This window comes from Aulostomus chinensis, chromosome 19 (assembly GCF_037954235.1).
Source record: "Aulostomus chinensis isolate RoL2024-O1b breed Wild chromosome 19, RoL_Achi_v1.0, whole genome shotgun sequence".
In the NCBI taxonomy this organism is placed as follows: domain Eukaryota; kingdom Metazoa; phylum Chordata; class Actinopteri; order Syngnathiformes; family Aulostomidae; genus Aulostomus; species Aulostomus chinensis.
This window is the reverse complement of record NC_141338.1, coordinates 6,280,790-6,294,710: the sequence shown is the minus strand read 5'-3', so window position 1 is coordinate 6,294,710 and position 13,921 is coordinate 6,280,790. Positions and strand designations below refer to the sequence as shown.

At 45.0% G+C, this 13,921-nt stretch overlaps 8 protein-coding genes across 8 annotated transcripts; 5 read left to right on the top strand and 3 right to left on the bottom strand.

Moving 5' to 3' along the window:
* The first annotated feature begins 243 nt into the window (after positions 1-243).
* Positions 244-838, top strand: LOC147243806 (histone H3). Its single transcript, XM_086186551.1, has one exon. The coding sequence runs from the start codon at positions 379-381 to the stop codon at positions 787-789; it is 411 nt and encodes a 136-aa protein (XP_086042677.1). The 5' UTR covers positions 244-378; the 3' UTR covers positions 790-838.
* Positions 839-1,384: 546 nt separating this feature from the next.
* LOC147243805 (histone H2A-like) lies at positions 1,385-1,836 on the top strand. The gene has a single exon (XM_086186856.1). The coding sequence runs from the start codon at positions 1,404-1,406 to the stop codon at positions 1,785-1,787; it is 384 nt and encodes a 127-aa protein (XP_086042982.1). The 5' UTR covers positions 1,385-1,403; the 3' UTR covers positions 1,788-1,836.
* Positions 1,837-2,522: 686 nt separating this feature from the next.
* On the bottom strand, positions 2,523-2,911 carry LOC147243804 (histone H4). The gene has a single exon (XM_086187246.1). It carries the CDS (start codon positions 2,890-2,892, stop codon positions 2,581-2,583), a length of 312 nt encoding a protein of 103 aa, XP_086043372.1. The 5' UTR covers positions 2,893-2,911; the 3' UTR covers positions 2,523-2,580.
* Positions 2,912-3,733: 822 nt separating this feature from the next.
* Positions 3,734-5,048, bottom strand: LOC147243803 (histone H2B 1/2-like). Its single transcript, XM_086186755.1, has 2 exons — positions 4,997-5,048; positions 3,734-4,451 (listed from the first exon to the last, which is right to left on the bottom strand). The coding sequence occupies exon 2, from the start codon at positions 4,441-4,443 to the stop codon at positions 4,069-4,071; it is 375 nt and encodes a 124-aa protein (XP_086042881.1). The 5' UTR covers positions 4,444-4,451; positions 4,997-5,048; the 3' UTR covers positions 3,734-4,068.
* Positions 5,049-8,279: 3,231 nt separating this feature from the next.
* On the top strand, positions 8,280-8,997 carry LOC147243802 (histone H1-like). Its single transcript, XM_086186846.1, has one exon. It carries the CDS (start codon positions 8,327-8,329, stop codon positions 8,942-8,944), a length of 618 nt encoding a protein of 205 aa, XP_086042972.1. The 5' UTR covers positions 8,280-8,326; the 3' UTR covers positions 8,945-8,997.
* Positions 8,998-9,325: 328 nt separating this feature from the next.
* LOC147243801 (histone H3) lies at positions 9,326-10,186 on the top strand. The gene has a single exon (XM_086186850.1). The coding sequence runs from the start codon at positions 9,650-9,652 to the stop codon at positions 10,058-10,060; it is 411 nt and encodes a 136-aa protein (XP_086042976.1). The 5' UTR covers positions 9,326-9,649; the 3' UTR covers positions 10,061-10,186.
* Positions 10,187-10,589: 403 nt separating this feature from the next.
* LOC147243800 (histone H2B 1/2) lies at positions 10,590-11,159 on the top strand. The gene has a single exon (XM_086186859.1). It carries the CDS (start codon positions 10,736-10,738, stop codon positions 11,108-11,110), a length of 375 nt encoding a protein of 124 aa, XP_086042985.1. The 5' UTR covers positions 10,590-10,735; the 3' UTR covers positions 11,111-11,159.
* Positions 11,160-13,318: 2,159 nt separating this feature from the next.
* On the bottom strand, positions 13,319-13,849 carry LOC147243799 (histone H2A-like). Its single transcript, XM_086186855.1, has one exon. It carries the CDS (start codon positions 13,800-13,802, stop codon positions 13,419-13,421), a length of 384 nt encoding a protein of 127 aa, XP_086042981.1. The 5' UTR covers positions 13,803-13,849; the 3' UTR covers positions 13,319-13,418.
* Positions 13,850-13,921: the final 72 nt, after the last annotated feature.

The following is a 13,921-nucleotide window of genomic DNA, read 5'->3' as shown; positions in this document are numbered from 1 at the left end:
AAATCATTTACAAGCAAACGACCCCCTACTAGCTTCTATGTATAAGAACAGTTCACACACATTCAAACACTCCATTTGTCTTCACGTACCGTTCCTAATCAAGCCACTTGGAAGTAAAAACAGACAATGGAACGCGGCCGCAAACGCGTCAAAATTTCAGTACACAGACCGCCACACAGTTTCTGACCAATCAGGGCGAGGCTCTTGACAGCGCCACCGAAAGAGACGCGCCCAGTTCAGGCTGTCCGGTCACCTAACCAATCAGGAGCTGGAGGTCAGCTGAAACGTCACCGTGACGAAACCGCTGCAACACTTTAAGAAACGCGTGCCTGATCGTTTCGTATATTGTTTCCCCTCAGAAGAGTTTGAAAACCTATCATGGCAAGAACCAAGCAAACCGCACGTAAATCAACTGGTGGCAAGGCTCCCAGGAAGCAGCTTGCAACCAAAGCCGCTCGTAAGAGCGCTCCGGCCACCGGCGGCGTCAAGAAGCCTCACCGTTATAGGCCCGGTACCGTAGCTCTGAGAGAGATCCGTCGCTATCAGAAGTCCACCGAGCTGCTGATCCGCAAGCTGCCCTTCCAGCGTCTGGTTCGTGAAATCGCCCAGGACTTCAAGACCGACCTGCGCTTCCAGAGCTCGGCTGTCATGGCCCTGCAGGAGGCCAGCGAGGCCTACCTGGTCGGCCTCTTCGAGGACACCAACCTGTGCGCCATCCACGCTAAGAGAGTCACCATCATGCCCAAAGACATCCAGCTGGCCCGTCGCATTCGCGGGGAGAGAGCTTAGACCGCCTGCTGCTCTATAAAACACAACGGCTCTTTTAAGAGCCACCAAACTCTATTAAAGAGCTCAACATCAAAAACGTTAATATATATATATATATATATATATATATATATATATATATATACACACACACTAGAGAACGTGAGCTATAACACGTATTCTCCATGACGATGGTATATAAAAGTGATAATGAATAGTATACAGTCCTGTGCTGTTAAAACCTCACATGACGCCGGATACAATAAATAAACTAAATCAGACAACATGCCAGTAGAAAGATGTAATGGCACCATCACCACAACGGTAACATTAGCTCATGTGCCTTACCCTGTGGTTGGCGTAAATACATACATTTTCATGATTATGTGAAATATGCATAAACAAATGTAGTTAAGGTAAGAGAAAAGTGTGGATTATTTTCAAATGACGCGCGAACCGGAGACTTCGTCATCAATGGCCAAACGAAACAAGGTTGTTGTTCATTGGACGATCACCGTCGGGCTAGAACTGACCAATGGGTGAGAAGCTGGGGGGGAGGCTGTCGGACATATATAGAACAGTATACGGCATTCTTACACTATCATTTTGGTGTAGGTCTAACTACGTCTGACAGAATGAGTGGAAGAGGCAAAACCGGAGGCAAAGCCAGAGCAAAGGCGAAGACCCGCTCATCCCGTGCCGGTCTTCAGTTCCCAGTTGGTCGTGTCCACAGGCTGCTGAGGAAGGGTAACTATGCTGAGCGTGTGGGTGCCGGTGCTCCCGTCTACCTGGCGGCAGTGCTGGAATACCTGACCGCTGAGATCCTGGAGCTGGCTGGAAACGCAGCCCGTGACAACAAGAAGACCAGAATCATCCCCCGCCACCTGCAGCTGGCGGTTCGCAACGACGAGGAGCTCAACAAGCTGCTGGGCGGAGTGACCATCGCTCAGGGTGGTGTGCTGCCCAACATCCAGGCTGTTCTCCTGCCCAAGAAGACCGAGAAGCCCGCCAAGAAGTAAATTTGACTCCTTGGATAAACAAAGGCTCTTTTAAGAGCCACCCACTTAACCGTCAGAGTGAAGTCCTTTACGGTGTCGTGACTAAGATGGTACACTTATTGTACTCCGTACTCGTTTACACTAAAAAAATAAATAAACCGTACTTTATGAGCACTTATTAGCATTTATAGTAGGAAGCAGTACAGTAGCATTAGAAGCTAATGGTTTGTCCCGTCACCAAGACGTCAACCTGATACTGATTTTAAAGTACCGTGTGTAAATGTATAAAACAGCTGTTGTTCATAGCTGTTTGGCTTGAGGAACACAACCATTTTCGTCCCAGTTGGAAATATCTGGATACTCAAATGAAACCTACCTCAACACAACTTTGTTTGCTTCAGCAGGAGATCGAGAGTGACATTTAAGCCCACCTTAAACGTTGATTCTGCTTCTTTCCATTGCGGACAGCATTTGGGTGTTGCTCTGCTAATTCCACTCAGCAGAAGGTCTATCTAACTAGTAACTGTATACCGCTGATTGTAATAGATTGCTTCTAATACAATCGGGTTTGCTGGCGACATGTAGACACTGTTATAGTGAGACGGTCAATGCAGCACAGTACTCAGTCTTATCTGCAATTTTTAGTAATATAGTAGTCCATGTATCCTGTGTTGAGTTACGGTTAACGTTGTAGAGTTAAAGGGAAGTTCTCAAAAATTACACATTTATAATAATCAGATAATTTTTCTCTTCCAATTGGATAAGTGGGTGGCTCTTAAAAGAGCCGTTGTTGTGATAAATCCACGGGTCTGCTTTAACCTCCGAAGCCGTACAGGGTGCGACCCTGCCTCTTGAGAGCGTACACCACATCCATGGCAGTCACGGTCTTCCTCTTGGCGTGCTCGGTGTAGGTGACAGCATCGCGGATCACGTTCTCCAGGAACACTTTGAGGACACCGCGTGTCTCCTCATAGATCAGCCCAGAGATACGTTTCACACCTCCACGGCGAGCCAGGCGGCGGATAGCGGGCTTGGTGATTCCCTGGATGTTATCACGAAGCACTTTACGGTGACGCTTAGCGCCCCCTTTGCCGAGTCCCTTGCCTCCTTTGCCTCTTCCACTCATAACGACGATACTTTGTTAGTATTTGTCAAGTCAATGACTCCAGATGAAACGTCGCTAGCATTTCTATAGGCTCTGCGGACGTAGTGGAGGACCTGTGACGTCCATTAACGCTTCAGAAAGCAGCCCCCCCCCAGTAACCCCGACCAGCCAGATGGCTCCTTTGTTTTCTTTCTAACAGATTCTGACTAAAAATTCAACTTCTGAAACACTTAACATGGAATATGGCGAACAGATAAATGAAAATGACATTTTAGTGGGAGTTTGGTATGTGTATAGGTTGTGTATGAGTATAGGTTGAGTGTTTGGTGGCGATTTTGTTCTCATTTTCTTCACTCCTCCTCCAGGCCCAACAGGATGCTCTGAGATGAGTTCTACATGGATCAGTACGTATTCATGTTCCATTCGTGGAGGTTTGCTGTAGCAGGGCCTCTTGGGCTGCAGGTCGTGGCTCATCGTAGCCTTCAGAAATGGCAGCCACGACCTCTCATGTCTTTGTTACTCGTCTTAAGGAGACGTGAGGGTATATCAAGGGTATAATCAACCAGACTTAACGTTGAATAACAGACCATGACGCCTGAGGTTTGAACAATCATATGTAGTAGTGAAAGCCTGGTCCCCAATGTAATAACGTCACGTTTTCGTTTAATTGATTTAATCACAAGGAATCAAGTATCTATTTTCGTACCACTCACATTTCCATGTTCGTGGTAGGAAAATTGAACTCTGGTCCCAGGATAGCAGAGATAGCATAATAGAAAGTGGAAGCATAGTATTTCAAACAAGATATTTACACAATATGTATACACACAATCATGAATTAAATATATAAACAGAAGGTATATGTACAAGTATCGAGTTGATTGTACAGTGGATGGGAGGGAGTGGGAGACTGCAGAGCGCGGGAAGTTCAGCAGCCTGACAGCTGCAGGGAAGAAACTCAATCACCTGCCACAGGGGAGAGGACGAAGCAGATTGTAGAGAAGAGTTCGACATCTTACTATCCGCTTGGTTGCAACTCCCATTTTTATTTATTGTCGAGTTACGAATAGACATACCCTCAAGTTACAAGAGTAGTTCAGTTCCAACATCTACAGATAACGATGGATTCCTACTGCTTCAGGTTATGTTGATGGCTCTTAAAAGAGCCGTTGGGATGCTGCCAGAGTTCGAGAACCTTTACTTTGAGCTGGTATACTTGGTCACAGCCTTAGTGCCCTCAGACACGGCGTGCTTGGCCAGCTCGCCGGGCAGCAGTAGACGCACGGCGGTCTGGATCTCCCTGGAGGTGATGGTGGAGCGCTTGTTGTAGTGAGCCAGGCGAGAAGCCTCGGCGGCGATGCGCTCAAAGATGTCGTTGACGAATGAGTTCATAATACTCATGGCCTTGGAGGAGATGCCGGTGTCTGGGTGGACCTGCTTCAGGACCTTATACACGTAGATGGCATAACTCTCCTTCCTGGTCTTTCTCTTCTTCTTCCCTCCTTTTCCTGCGGTCTTGGTGACGGCTTTCTTGGAACCCTTCTTGGGCGCTGACTTCGCTGGGTCTGGCATTGCGAGAACTGAATTGTAGTAGGAAAAGATACTCCAATGAAAGGGTTCAGTGTATTAATAGGCACTCCATGCTAATATAGCTGTGCCGCCCCCATTCTATGATTGGTTGAGATTTACCCCACGGCGTATGAGAGCGAGTTTCCATGGAAACCTATTTGGCCAGCGCGTGAGCAGCCGAGACGCTCACAGACGGGTGTGAAAAACACATGATTGCAGAAAAGTATCATAAGAAAGTCAATTGTCTTAATGGGAGGATGACAAATAAACCAATATTAAAACGCATTTTGATGGGAACTTTCATCCTTATAAAGATTATATAAAGGGCACATAGCAACCATAGCAAGATAGTTTTGAATTGGCTGTAGGAGTCAGGTCAACAACCTCAAAAGAAAAAGATGTTTCCTGAAATTGTGTATATATAAAATTGTATCTTTCATGCTTCAATATTTGTAAGCAACAATATACCAATATACCACTGTCTTTTTTTGAAGTGATAACATTTATGATTAACTGTACAGATTTTGTCCGTTCTAGAATCGTTATTGTTCCTTACCCTGTTGGAGCCTATCCCAGCATCAACGGGCAAGAGGTGGGGTTCATCCTGGACAGGTCGCCAGTCTACCGCAGGGCCAACACATAGAGACAGACAACCATTCACACTCACAGTCACACCTACGGTCAATTTAGAGTATCAATCAGCCTCGTCCCCTCTTGATGTCTTTGGACTGTGGGAGGAAGCTGGAGTACCAGAGAGAACCCACGCAGGAACAGAGAGAACATGGAGACTCCACACAGAAAGATCTCGTGCTGGAGCTGGGACTTGAACCTTCTTGCTGTAAGGCGACAGTGCTGACCACTGCACCACTGTGCAGCTATTGTAGTATTTATTATTATATTATTCATGATACTGTACAATTTATGTCAATCTACAATTGAATGAGGAGCAGTAAATCTGTTCATTTGATGATCGGTAAGTGGATTTAATTTTCATTTTACTGCTGTGATTATTTGAGCTCAATTGTACAGCTTTAGCCCAAAATATATGTTCAGTTCTGCAAATTTAATTATAGTTTGGTCTGAGTGTCCATCCTTGGTACAAATATCCTCTACGTGAGCTTAGCAGTCCTGCATCTGGATCAACCTTCCTTCATTCAAAAAGACACCATATGACACTTCAAGGAGGGACAAAAAAATGATGTTTAGGTAACCTCACCTGCCATTGTTCCACGATAGATGTAGTGTTATGACATCTAGTGTCTAACAGGAGGAGCAGCAGAACACTGGCTGGGATGTTAGAATGAGGAGGAGGTTTTCCTCAGTTCTTGTTTGTGGATTTAAGAATGTTCATGAATGTTTCAAATTACAAAAACAGGTTGTGAATAAAATATCCTCATGTGATTGAATCAAATTATTCCAGACGTAGTGCTCAGGGTTTACTCTGTTCTGTCATACTCAGAGAGGCATTTATTATTGAGGTGTCAGCTGGAGTCTTGAAATTTTAAGCAAATCAAAGCTGATAATTATCCACATAAGATTATTTGGTTATGAGAGTTGACCATCATCATTTTATACAATGAATTTATTTACTGTTTTGTTTAAGTGTTGATTGTTTAATCTAGTTATGATAGAAAGACAATATAACAGATTAATAATGCTGAAGGTAAAATAGCCAAAATAGATATATTATAAAGGGAACTCTACTGTAGGTAAGTGAATTTTTGAAGTGAGAATTGGTAGCATTTTAATTTTTAAGCAGTTTCACCCGAAAAAGATAAAGTATGAACCTTCATCTTCGCATGCGGTTACAGAGAAACAAAACAAAGCAGATGTGAACCTGCTGCCCCATTAGAATGCCAATTATTGTATTAGGGTCATTTGAGGGTTCTGGTGTGTTTTCTTCATCGTATAAAATGTCTGTTTTGTCCAGGTGTTCTCTTGTATTGCTGTTGAACTGCAATTGTTCTCCTAGGTTTCTAATGTAAAAAACATTGAACCTGGCTTCAACCCTCTCAAGACTGGTCTCTTTGTTCAAGATGGGACAGGAACAGATGTTCTACAAGTAGCTCAACCCACCAGTTTTATTTATGTAACTATATAACATTTGAGGCAGCACAGTGGTGCAATGGTCAGCACTATCGCCTCAAAGCCAGAAGGTTCCCGATTCGAGTCCTGGCTTAAGCACAGGATCTTTCTGTGTGGAATCTCCATGTTCTCCTGTATGGGTTCTCTCCGGTACTCCAGCTTCCTCCCACAGTCCAAAGACATCAAGAGGGGATGACGCTGATTGATACTCTAAATTGACCGAAGGTGAACCCTTACTCTTGCCCGAAAGCTGCTGGGTTAGGCTCCAGCCCCCTGCAACACTTAACAGGAAAAGTGGAAGGAAATGGACAGCTCAGAACACACAAGAGCTTATATTGTACAGGAATTTATGGGCTAGGGTTAGTCAGTATTATTCTGGGCACCATAATGCTGCAAAAGCTGATTTTTACTTAAGAACCTGAGGAGAAAGTTGCTTTGTAATAGTTCTTGATGGAATACATGAACCTGCTAATATTTCACAGTTCTAGATTGACAACTCCTCCTCAGCCCAGTTGAAGAAGGGGAATATGAAGTGGCATATTATCTCTTGTACCATTCTCTATATAAAAACATTCTTTCATAAGTTGAACCCCTCACTGCCATCTGAGGGTTTTTTGAATATGGCCTTATTGTCATAATCTATTTGCAAACATTTAATTTCACTTTTGGAGAAACAATAAAAAGACAGTTCAAGAGCAATTGATGAGCAATGAGTGAAAGCTGTATTGCAAAATAATTGAAGGTGCAGTGTCATAAAACTCTAAATGGCCATCAAACCCTGAACATGGATGTTCCATGATGGCTCTCATTTTGAGAATTATATAGACATCAAGGCAAAGTATTAAACATAGTAAGAAATGAAAAGATAACACTCCGAATTTATTTGCCACAAGAAAGTTGGTGGAATAAGTCTTGGTACATGGATGTTGATGCAGTTCCTGAGAGAAAATAAATAGTTTTGAATATTCTGATATAAAATCTATTACAATGTATTGGGGTATGGAAACCGTTCTTTATTTTAACACGGAGCTTTCATAGTGTAGTTCGCTCCATTTAATTCTCATCTACATGGCACATTTCTATGTTGTGACAGCGCTGGTGTGTTATTTGCTCACATTCAAAGAAAGTGTGATAAACATTCTATTGACTAATGAGGAATAATTTAGTCTAGTGACATTAAGATTAATCCTCAAAGTAACAGAGCACACGCTGACATCCATAGCGAGCAGCTGTGATTCAGGTCTATCTGAACTGCATCAGCAGCTGCAGTCAGCATCGCTGTGTTTGCTGCCACCACAAAAACTTCTTCTTATTCTAAAATCATAAACCGCAGATTCTAGTTTGCACATGGGGTCCCTCAACAAGGATGTGCTTGAGCTAGAAAACTGCTTTTGGTGAGGTTGAGAGGTGTTTTTAAGTATTTTAAGAGAGAAAGGAAGGCGAAAAGTGCCAGAGCAGCGCTTGTCGCGGTGGTGAAAAAGTGAAGTTCGGAGGCTCCACAGACAAAATACAGAGAGCAGGAGAGCTCTACATGATCTAGATACGAAGCGACATAAGTTCGCTATTAGCTCCTTTAACTACAGTCTCAAACATTCACCCTAAAGTGACTTTTCACCGTTTTATCGCTGGAGAGAAAACACAAGTGGCGCCACATCCACCCGGGACGATGAGCCGGCGGCGTGGTTGAGTCTCCACGGCTCTCATGGTGTGTTTAAGTCCAGCCTCTTGCGCGGAACAGTTATCAGTCCAGTCAGACTATCCACAGATTGTGTGACGACGACGACATCGTGTCAAAGAGGAAATGGCAGAAGTAGCACCCGCAGCACCGGCTGCCGCTCCGGCCAAAGCAGCTAAGAAGAAGGCTCCCAGGGCAAAGAGACCAGGTCCCAGCGTCAGTGAGCTTATCGTGAAGACGGTGGCCGCGTCCAAGGAGCGCAGCGGCGTGTCACTGGCCGCACTGAAGAAAGCATTGGCCGCCGGAGGTTACGACGTGGAGAAGAACAAGAGCCGTGTCAAGGTAGCTGTCAAAAGTCTGGTGGCTAAAGGAACTCTGGTCCAAGTCAAAGGGACTGGGGCCTCTGGCTCCTTTAAATTGAGCAAGAAGTCTGAACCTAAAGTGAAGAAGCCTGTAAAGAAAGCACCTGCTAAGGCCAAGAAGCCCGCTGCTGCTAAGAAGCCCGCCGCCAAGAAACCAAAAGCAGCAGCCAAGAAGGCCAAACCGGCTTCCAAGAAGGCAGCAGCGAAGAAGTCTCCGAAGAAGGCGGCAAAACCCGCAGCGGCCAAGAAAGCGGCGAAGAGTCCCAAGAAGGCCACAAAGAGCCCAAAGAAGGTAGCCAAGAAGGCCCCTGCCGCAAAGAAAACCCCCGTTAAGAAGGTCGCCAAGTCTAAGGCGAAGAAGACAGCACCCAAGAAGAAGTGAGCCGTGACTATAAGCAACGACCAACTTAATCAAAGGCTCTTTTAAGAGCCACCCACACTCTCGATTAGAGCTAATCCACTTGTTACATTTAAGGTTTTTCAGAGTTGCCGTATTTCAAAATAACAAAAGTAAAAATGTTATTTACAAAAGTAGATCCACTCACACTCTCGATAAGAGCTTCTCTCCTCTTGAGTTACATAAATGTGGCAGATAAAAAAGCAATCAATATAAAAATAAACTGGCTGCATCTCAGTGACGTAAAATCAAAGACGTGAACACGTGAGTAGACTATAGATGAAGTTAATGTTTTAACCGACAATAATCGTGGTAACTACCGTCTCCATTTTCAAAGCTTTGCGTTTGCTGATGGTGTTTGTGACACCTGATTAGAATGATAATCAAACCGCCACAGACCAGTTACTGACTGAATTCAAAAATAGAGCCGAGAGACAAACGCTCCTTGAATGCACCTCACTTGGTCCGCAGAGCGCGGGTCAGTTTCTGACCAACCAGAACGAGGTTCTTAACAGACCTGCAGACAGAGACCCGTCCCGCCCCGCTCGCACATCCTGAATGTGCTAAGCTCCACCAATCAGGAGCCGGAGGTCAGCTGAAACGTCATTGTGACGAAACTACTGCAACACTTTAAAATCGCATGTCTTGTGTACCTTTTTCCACTCGTCCTCTGTAAAGTGAGTAGATACCATGGCACGAACCAAGCAGACCGCCCGTAAATCCACCGGAGGCAAAGCCCCCAGGAAGCAGCTGGCCACCAAAGCCGCACGAAAGAGCGCTCCTGCCACCGGCGGCGTCAAGAAGCCTCACCGTTACAGGCCCGGTACCGTAGCTCTGAGAGAGATCCGTCGTTATCAGAAGTCCACCGAGCTGCTGATCCGCAAGTTACCCTTCCAGCGTCTGGTCCGTGAGATCGCTCAGGATTTCAAGACTGACCTGCGCTTCCAGAGCTCGGCTGTCATGGCCCTGCAGGAGGCCAGCGAGGCCTACCTGGTCGGCCTCTTCGAGGACACCAACCTGTGCGCCATTCATGCTAAGAGGGTCACCATTATGCCCAAAGACATCCAGCTGGCCCGTCGCATTCGCGGGGAGAGGGCTTAGACCGCCTGCCGTTCCAACATACACAACGGCTCTTTTAAGAGCCACTAAACTTTCTACTAAAGAAATTCAGTTCAGTATAGTGTCTTAATTTGTAACAATGATATGAAGCGACATAACCGTTACAGAACGGGGCTGTGCATCGTAAACACAGAATTCTGGGACGCGGGGACAACTGGTCATGAACTAGCTCTACTAGTGTAAATAACTATCACACCTTGTGATGTATGTAAACTGGTAAGAAAAGAGTTGAATCTGCTGGATTCACATATTACACATTCGTTGTTGTGGATTAGAAACTAGTTTAATAACGTTATTTCGCACACCGGAATTTAAATGCGTTATCGTAACACAGCTAGAATGCAGGCTAATAAAAAGGTTATTTATTATATTATTGGTTATTAAAGAAACATGTGGGAGACGATGGAGCTGGACTAAAGTCTCAGGGCCAGTCTTTGCTAACCGACGTGTCCGCCAATCCGAGGGCTCATTTCCGAGGTCCTTTTGACCGCCATTTTACCTCTGTTTCCATGGAAACTCGCGCGTCAACCGTTGGAGTCCGAGATCAACCAATGATGGGAAGGGGGCTCCGCAGTAATATTTGCATGGAGTTGGTATAAATACAAGGAACCACGCTATTCCTGTCACTACTTGAGCCACAATCGTAGCTGAAGGACAATGCCTGAGCCAGCGAAGTCAGCGCCCAAGAAGGGCTCCAAGAAAGCCGTCACCAAGACCGCCGGGAAGGGTGGTAAGAAGAGGAGAAAGACCAGGAAGGAGAGTTATGCCATCTACGTGTACAAGGTACTGAAGCAGGTCCACCCCGATACCGGCATCTCCTCCAAGGCGATGAGCATTATGAACTCGTTCGTCAACGACATCTTTGAGCGCATCGCTGCCGAGGCGTCTCGCCTGGCTCACTACAACAAGCGTTCCACCATCACCTCCAGGGAGATCCAGACCGCCGTGCGTCTATTGCTACCCGGCGAGCTGGCCAAGCACGCCGTGTCTGAGGGCACCAAGGCTGTGACCAAGTACACCAGCTCAAAGTAAACTGCTTTCGCACTCCATTCTTAAACCAACGGCTCTTTTAAGAGCCACCCACTTAATCGAAATGAGCAGGTCCTTGTTGTGACAATTAAGTACATTTCAACAACTATCGTTTTTATTTCTCCTCAATGCATCACTACACAATGAAACGGCGCGAAACGCACTCACGTCTAGTCGATTAGATCTGCATTAATAATCTCGTTGCTGACTAATAGACTGATAATAGATTGTTGGACTACATTATGTCTCCGACCGACTGTGGAGAACAAGCGCTGATCATTTCGAATACTTTTACTCGATCCACAGACATTCTTGAGACACATGGAGCATCAGTCTTCAAGCTGCTGATAAAGTTATTAAGTCTCGGGCTCTACGGCCCCTAATAATCAACCTGCTTTACAAGTGTGAAGAGATGCAGCACCTGCGTGTTTTAGAGTAATATACAAGGTTGAAGCTTCGTAACACCCTGAAAAGATAGAAATGCATTTATTTTTGTTCTTTTCCATCTCGGTGTCGTGTTCAATGGGTTGTCATGGAGCTACAGTTTCGTCTGTGTATTCATGAATAAACTCAATTGAACCCAATTGATAGTGAGTTCGACTGTCCTCCAGCCGGGGCTGCTGCAACCCGTTTATCATGTTATATATGTCTATTGGGACAGTCTGTCAAAGGAAGAGAAATATGACGCTGCTTTGCGGGGTTCGCTTGTCCTCCGTTGCCAGACTGAAGCTCCGCCAAGTTGTTATGGTGAACTGGGAACAATTTTTGCTCCTCTGTGGGAGCTGTTATTATCAGTGTTATTGAATTGTATTTGTTATTTGATCGATATATTAGACATTAATATTAATTAGGTCCGCAGGACCGCAGCTGTCAAATAAGCACTTCTCCCAGTCTTGTGTGCAATATTTAACACTTTGCTGTGCTAATATTTACAGTAGTTATATTTTGATAGATTATTGTAACAAACCCGAATGTTTTTGTGCCTGCTGTTTCTCGTTTTGTCCACCAGATGACAGCTCGCACTGTTTGTAACTTCAGGTTTGAAAAAAAAAATTTAAGATGCATTTTTGACATTTTTTGTACAGAGTTACATGATTTGTGTTTTGGTTATAAGTCCGGGTAAAGGGTGATTTTGTTTGCTTTCATGTGTACATTCCTGCCTGGTTTGGTTTTGCATGGAACGGGATTTGTTTTGGGGGACCACACACTGCTTCGGGCGGGGCGATGCAGCGGCTTGACTACGCAACGGAACTAAAGGTAAAAGTTTAACAAGGCAAACAAATGAGTATACCGCAAAGAAACGGCAACGGAAAGAAAACAACTTTAACGGCTGATTGTAGTCTAGTAATCCCCCGAGGAGGCCCAAGGTTGGTGTATGTGGTGAAAGTGATTATTTAATTAGCGTTACTTGATGTGTACCAACGGTGCTATTATGTTAACACTTTAGCCCACTTGTTAACGTTAGGTGGCGGTGTTTGCTTGATATAACACTGATACAGATGGAAACAGTAAAGTAATTGTTTTTTTGTCTTTATTTTGTCATTTCTCACGTTGGTTTTATGGAGCTTCAATAAACATTAAAAACCATCAGTCGGGTCCGTCCGTCTTTCGGAGGGTATGCTACAATTATCGTGTCTTCGTTTTTTACTCAACTTTATTGTAGTTTCTTTTCATTGCTCTTTTTCTGTTGCAACAGTACCGATTTCCCCATGTGGGACGAATGAAGGGTTCTCTTCAGAGAATTTAATCTTGATCCAAAGGGTCGCTATTGTGGCTGTTAGTCACTTTCGTAGATCAGCTAAAACCTAGTAAGTGTCAATTAACAGACACTGATGAGAAAATGTAACGTCTCAGAAGCTCGATGAATTGGACACTTAACACCTCGTTGCCCCAAATGCAAATTCTACCACACTTTTAAAAACTAGGATGGACATCAGTTTCAGGATAAATGCAAGTGACTGAGCTCGGTCAGGCATGTGATCATGCAGTTCTCTCTTGACACTATCACAGAATGGAAACGCAACAACGATGTACCAGTTGCTAAATTTTCTTAATCAGCGTCCATAGAGATGTAACCTTTAAAGCGCAAATAATTTAAGGAAGTTTACCTTGCTTAGTGACAGCAAGTCAATCTATAATTGGGTGCTTACTTTAAATGAAATCAGTTTGTCACTGCAGTATTTCATGTTTAAAGTTATTTTAACATGCCTTTCGTAAGTAACTTTAGTAGAAAATCCTTTCAGGTTTGCTCGTTAACAGAAGTGTGTGGCTCTTAAAAGAGCCGTTTGGGGGTCTGAATATCAGAGCAGCTTTACTTCTTGGTGGGCTTCTCGGTCTTCTTGGGCAGCAGCACAGCCTGGATGTTGGGCAGCACACCGCCCTGAGCGATGGTCACTCCGCCCAGCAGCTTGTTGAGCTCCTCGTCGTTGCGGACCGCCAGCTGCAGGTGGCGGGGGATGATTCTGGTCTTCTTGTTGTCACGGGCTGCGTTTCCAGCCAGCTCCAGGATCTCAGCGGTCAGGTACTCCAGCACTGCCGCCAGGTAGACGGGGGCACCGGCACCCACACGCTCAGCATAGTTGCCCTTCCTCAGCAGCCTGTGGACACGACCGACTGGGAACTGAAGCCCGGCACGGGATGAACGGGTCTTAGCCTTTGCTCTGGCTTTGCCTCCGGTTTTGCCTCTTCCACTCATGATTAATGTTGGATTGTAAGTACAAGTCAGAATCTGCCGTCCATCATCGAAAACTCCTCTATTTATGTGCGAGAACTCGCGGGCCGGTTCCTACCGCACCAATCACAAACGAGGCTCCA